Below are 6,550 nucleotides of genomic sequence, written 5' to 3'. Positions count from 1 at the left end.
CCGCTCTCAGGCCCGGCCCGCACATGGAAGGGGAGGGGCGGGCACCGACAATGTGCCCCGACGCCCTCCTCCCTTCCCTCGTTCGCTCTCCCCACCGAGCACTCACCGGGTCTCCTGGCGGCAGCAGTGTGGGGCTCCTCTCCTCACAGGGGAGCCTCCGAGGACGCGGCAGGCTGCTTCCTGCTTCTCCGGTCCTTGCAGCCAATCGCAGCGTGAGTCGCCCGGCGAGCCTCCGGCAGCTGTAACCAATCACAGCGCGGCTCTCCGGGTGACGTCAGCGGCTGCACTCTCTCAGTCCCGGGCTGTGGCGGTGATTACGGGGCAATGCCGGGTGGGCACCGGCCTTAAATAAATATAAAGCGAGGTAGGCACTCGCTATGCCGCAAAACGGCAAATCCAAACGGGCAGATGCCGGGTGGGCACCGGCTGCACAGCGAGCGCTCCCCGGCGCTCGGGGACAAAGCACAGCGCTCTCAAGCGTCAAGAGACGCGCGCTCAGCGCTAGAAGGAAAATAAAGCGCGCCTAGCGCTACAAGTCAAAATAAGAGCGCTTCCAGGCACAGCAAAGCTCCAGCAAGGTCTGGAGGCAGGCAGAGGGGCAAGGCAGGGCCAGAGCCAGCACACTGGGTCTCCAGGCAGGGAGACAGTCCAAGTGGCGGTCCTCCTGGCCCCAGCAGCAGCAGCAGCCCCCTCTGGCAAGGATCCACAAGAAGAACCAAGGAACAAATTGTATGGGGACACAGCCCCTTCTTATACTGTAAAATCCCTTTGTCTGTAGGTGCAGGGTGGGGGAAAACCAGTCGCAACAGGTTTTGAAGTACTCTGTTTACCTCAACCACCCTTTCTATTCACTGGCAGGGCTAGGGACATCAGTCGCACTACAGGGGGTGGAGCCAGCATTGTCCAGGCCCATCAGGGACCAGGTGCACTCCTCCCAAGCTATCAACATGCTAATCTCACACTCACCACCGGGCAGACCCATCCAGCCTTCCTGGAGCCAGGCTCACCAGCCAGCTCCAGCCAATCACACAGCAAGCATATTTTACATTAATATGCCAAGTCCTAGAAGTGGCATTTCTACACATGACACACACATGCCACATACGCCATTGCGAAGCATTCACTCTCACGAGCTCGCACATACCAAATTCGAGCATGCACTCCCCACGCATCAGGAACTACTAGGGACACAGACATTCCCCATGCATCCCTATGGGAGAGCAGGCCAGCCTAACTACATGCACGCACTTTACTCTGGGACACAGGGAAAAATGCGCACAGACCAGAAAATCATCCATACAGATCACAGATCTAAAGCAAAAAGATTAGGGGTGAACCTGCCTTAAGGGCCAAGTCCAACAAAGACGTTCCTCAGAACTTTGAAGTGCCTAATGCAATTTTTGTCATGTTGGTATCGTTTTAAACATGAAATACTTACATAGAACACTTTTCCATTTTCTGACCTGTTAATGGATTTTTGCACTGCTTGTGTTTATAGCACACACTATGTGGAGTTAAGCCAGTCCTTTCATGCCAATCGTTAGCAGGGCAGATAGCAGTTATTTCAGAGAGGGAGTGAGAGCGTTACTAGGAGCTCGATTCTTCCTTCAGTAACACCTGCCACTCCCACCCGGCAAGCAGGGTGCAGACGTGAGGCAGGCAGGCCCAGGAAGCCCTGGCCAGGTCCACAGAGCCTTTCATCAGCTCTGCATTTCATCCGTTCCACAGAACTGGATGGGGTCAATCCCCCATCAAGAAAGGATCTTTGCCTTTGATTGCAGCCAACCGGCACTCAGGAAAGGAATCCTCACAGGCCTCTTCCTGCAGAGGCTTGAGTATATTGGCTTAGCAAGAAGGGATGTCTGTCCAAGCCAGAACTAGACATCCTCCTAAGGCCACCACCAGCTCGACGCTGTCATCCCCGCTGGCCCCTTCTAGTAAGTAGTAACGGTGCAACGCTGCAGAAGACGGATGTGCCCGGTCCTGAGAAAGCACTAGAGAAGGGCTTCATTTCTTAGCGCTGCCTAGGGCTTCTGTGGTACATAATATGAAGTTTATTTCAACCAACTTTTTTAATTTAATGGCGTTGTCTTGAAAATGTGCTTCTGATCAGTGGTTTTATTTTTGGATCAAAGTCTCCCCCTTTTTAGACCTGCTCCTAGTACCAAGGGGAGAGGATGTGGGTAAGGCCAGAGTTGCCAACATAGGAGCTGGGGAACCAGGTTTGTGCCTCTGCATTGGCTGAACATCCTGTGATTCTGGGTAAATCACTTATCCTTCCCATGCCTACCAAAGATGAATGTGTCCTTGTGTAACATAAGTGGCGCTCATGTAAAGCGCTATGATACCTTTGGGTTGAGTTTGCCTAAATAAAACTGCAAAAAGTAAACGTGCATTGGGTACAAATCTGGCCTCGCTTTAGGCCCTTCCATGTGACTCTGAAGGTGTTCAGAAAATTACTGTAGGGCTCACTCCCACCCTGGCACAGGCAGCTCAAAGCTGTAATCCTCACAGGCGCTATTTTGGAGTGGGGGTCAGCTGAAGTGGACAGATCTACAAAATGCACCTGCCCGATCCAGAAGAAGCAGGCACGCCTATTCTGATGGAGCTCCCCAGATAGGACTTCTGGATGAAACAATTTGGAGTTAATGTCAGTTACATAAAGTTTATATTTGATAGTCCTTCATTTGTGTTTAACAAGTGTTTCTGAGCATTTGGTATAGATTTAGGTCAACTTCATCCCCTTCTCTCACTGCCCCCTCCAATCCATGTGGTGTTTCTTAGCCCTGGGCTCCACTTGGTAAACACGTGTCTTGGGTTCAAATTGCAGCTGTTTTGTACACGAATCCCTGACCCCATCAAAGAGCAAGAACAGCGATATTAGGATGTGCCTAGGGAGGCAAATCCTGTGACTTTTCCCAGACTTGTCACAATACAGTTCTGTGCTTTTGCTATAATTTTAAAAGCAAAAAAATCTGGACATGGGAGGGGGCGGCATTTTTCAATTCTCGCCTAGGGTGGCAAAACACCTAGAAACGGCCCTGAGAGGAAGATTGCCAAGAAGTAAAGTTAACCCTGGTTGGTTGGTGGAAGGGAAAGTGACTCAATGGTCTCCTACTAAGGTTAAAAGGGACCTGGATATGCTCCATGCTAAGAGTAAAAATGTTTATGATGCTCATCGTGGCACTAAGGATGTACAAATTGCTGTGGGAGACTGGGTGCGTGTGAGAAAGCCTTGGAAAGTACCGAAGGGTGAAAGTTGTTTTGATCCACCTAAACAGGTTAAAGAAATTTTGAGGAATGCGGTGAGGCTGAGTGATGGGAAAGTGTGGAACTTGAAAAGCATTGCTATTAATCCTGAACAGGACAATATGGAATGTACTGAGGAGAGTTGTGGACAGAATGGTTATGATTGGATTGAAGATCATTTTGAGGATAGTTGTTTGCAATCCCAGTTGGCGGATGTAGAAAACAACGGTGATAGTATTATGGAGAACTTTTGTGAGAAGGGGGGAAGGGTTCCTGGTTGTGATGCTATTTCTGATTTGGATCCTAACAGCTGCATTGGTGGTTCCGTTGCCGTGGGAAGGGAGCATGGGAAAATAACCTGTGTTCCACCTTCATGGTTTGGGATTATGTTACTTAGTGTATCCTTAGGGGTTGGTTCATTTTGTTTTTTTCTTTTTTTTCTGCTTGTTCTTTGATTAAGGGGCGGGGGATGTGTTATGTTGTTCTTTTCACATGTATCTTTGAGGCTCGTGCTATGTATCATAGAATGCATGAGGTCAGGGTTGGAATGTGGTATTTGCTGTATTCTGATATGGGTGACAGTTATGCTGGAGTGGTCCTTGGACTAGCTACTTCCCTGGCGCTCACCTGTATAGTTTATGCTTTATATCTAATAAAGCTATTCCTTGTATTCTGCCTACGTCCCTTCTTTACACATTACAATGTCACATATATATATAAATATATTTTTTTTTTGCTGTTTAAAACAGCAAAAAAAATATATTTATATATATATATAAATTATATAGCGCGTCCTTGACCAAAAGGTGTCAGACCGCTTTACATGAGCACCAGTTGCATTACAGTGGCAACTTAACGTCACACTTAAAACTACACAAAAATGTCACACGTAAGCAAACTGAAACCTTGGCGGTTTCAATTCGTTACTGCAAAAACCCGCTGGATTAAAAAACTGACATAGACACTTGGCAGGAACAAAAAAACAGTTAACGTAAAAAAATAGCGCAAAATGCTGGCTGTGCATTCATACGATGTTAGATAGAGATAGACCTCCGCCGTTACACTCCCGCCCTGCCTTCCCGGTTCCCTGCCTCGTCCTTCTTTCGTCCATTCAAATCCCTCCCCGTCTTATACATCAACACTGTTCTAGTTTATAAACTTTATTTTTTCCCTGCACCCCTCCGTGCTCTTCCTGTATTTTTGAACCATTTCTTTTTCCCGCCCGTTCCTTTCAAACCGGGGTGGGCAACGCGCAGAATCGTAATGTACCTACGTGCAGCCAATGGCAGTGGAGAACGCAACAAACCACTCCCACCACCAAGTATGATAGAAATGTAGGCGTGGCTAACACTGCACACGAGCTTCCCATAGGCGGAACCTGGAGAGAGGCTGGTCCCTGACAAAACAGCTGAGAGGCTGCACACAGTAGATAGAGAGAAAGGACTGTACACAGGTCTTTAAAGCCATCTTGAATTATTACAGTCTGAGTGAACGCTAATGCCCAAATGGGTGGTATTTTCTCCCCAAAAATAAGTTATTTTTGTGCTCAGGAATGATAACCTTAGCCTATCATCCCTATCACTTTCTGCCACAAGACTGTGCCCATCTCTACACAAGGTGCTCCGTGGCCCGGACTCTTACACGTGTATTGATAAACTCAGTGTAGAAAAACCTGTAGGTTTAGTCGTACTAATAATGCACGATTGTACTGCATCCTGCAGTTTACACGTTTATCTTCGTCAACACGCTGATGTTTTTTCTTTACCTCGCCTATCGTTACCACGAATCTATCCTATTTCGCAATCTCTTCAGTCTGTCATTGTGCGCTCCTTCCGCGATGCACAGGTTCCTAACCCGCCCCCACCTCCATCTGCTCTTCTCCACGTAACCCTCTCCCTTCCCCCATCCATCTGCCTGTCTTTCGTGACGTCACCGGGAACCGCTTCCTGAGTCCACGCTTGAACCGAGCCTTGACGTTCCAACACAGAAACCTCCCCTCCGCTCCCAGAGGCTGCCAGGACTGCGAAGTATTGACGTTTGAAGGGGGCGGGGCCTGTGTCTCCGTGTCCGAGGGGTGGGGCTTAGGCTGTTTGTTGCAGTCAGTGTCAGTTACATTGTTACCGAGCCCCGAAGCAGACGGGGCAGATAGGAGCACCAAATCTAGGCATTGACAGAATTTGGACCCCCCCACCCTTCCCCATCACAGCACCTCTTCTCTGGAACCTCCACCCACTGCCCCCTCCCAGAAGCCCCCGGGATTGCTCTTCCAAGGCGATCCCTGCTCTTGCCCTGGATTCACCCATCTCTGCCCTCATCCGCTTCGGCCCCCAGTACCTACACCCCGGTGAGCTCTCTGCACGAACCCGCACCCCAAAGGACTGCCATTCATCTCCCCCCAGCAGAGCTGTGCATTCATTATGGATCAGATTTCCAGCAACATCCAGGTGCTGCTGCAGGCGGCCCAGTACCTGGAGCGCAGGGAACGGGGTAAGGGGCAGAGTGTGAGGGGGGAGAGGCGACGTTAGAGGAAGGAGTCTCACTTTGGGGGGAGGAGGTGGGGGGGTGTTATAGGCGGTGGATGCCAACGGAGGTTATTGATGGGTGAGGGTAGTGGGGTCGATGTGTTATGGGCACAGTGTGTTCTTTGAGGATACCTCTGAAAAGAGTGGCATTTTTATAGTGGTTATGCTAAGATGTTTATTATGTAATCGGAGGTGCCATTTAATGGTTGGAAAATGAGGAATGCGTATTATTGTTGGTAACTGGGAGCTGCCTATCGTTGGGTGGAAAGAAGACTTCATAGGGCGAAGGATGGTGGACTTGTTTTTTTTTCTTCTGTGATGTGGGGTTCCTTATTTACGTGCTCTTGCTTGTTATTTCGAATGGGGTGATGTTTATCATGAGCTGGAGAGGGGCCTGGAGTAAATGTTTGCTGATGGAGGATGGGGTGTGTCTGCTCTTCAGGGGGAAGAAGACGATTATTATTATTCGAGTGATGTCCAGTATGGGGGTGGTACAACTGTTATTGTAGGCTTGGATTATGTGCAAGGTTTCCATTTCCTGCGACTGGCAGGGGGCGCTACCTTTTGCCAAGATGTTGGCGAGCGGCCTTTACAGGCTTAATAAGACTTCCGGTGATGGGGAGATGGAAGCTGCATATATTGAAAGGGGATCTTGGTGCCTGTGACGGGGAACGTGTAGTCCGTTGTGGTGTGAGTGGAATTTGCTTGTATTCTGTGGCCTGAGTTGACTGCCTGTGTCGGGGACTGGAGATTGTGGTTATGTTATGTATTTCTTCGTG

At 49.3% G+C, this 6,550-nt stretch overlaps 1 protein-coding gene across 2 annotated transcripts in view; it reads left to right on the top strand.

Moving 5' to 3' along the window:
- Window positions 1-5,319: 5,319 nt before the first annotated feature.
- The window catches only part of MXD3 (MAX dimerization protein 3), a 39,270-nt gene continuing 38,039 nt past the window's right edge, over window positions 5,320-6,550 (top strand). The window contains exon 1 of one of the 2 annotated variants that reach the window (XM_086931785.1): window positions 5,320-5,736. In XM_086931785.1, the coding sequence (XP_086787911.1) occupies window positions 5,667-5,736 (70 nt within the window). In that variant the 5' untranslated portion in view covers window positions 5,320-5,666. Of the gene's footprint in view, window positions 5,737-6,403; window positions 6,462-6,550 lie in introns of those variants that run through there. The other variant, XM_086931786.1, reaches the window with a different exon arrangement.

Source organism: Lissotriton vulgaris, chromosome 7 (assembly GCF_964263255.1).
Source record: "Lissotriton vulgaris chromosome 7, aLisVul1.2, whole genome shotgun sequence".
Taxonomy (NCBI): Eukaryota; Metazoa; Chordata; class Amphibia; order Caudata; family Salamandridae; genus Lissotriton; species Lissotriton vulgaris.
This window is presented reverse-complemented; position numbering and strand designations above follow the sequence as displayed.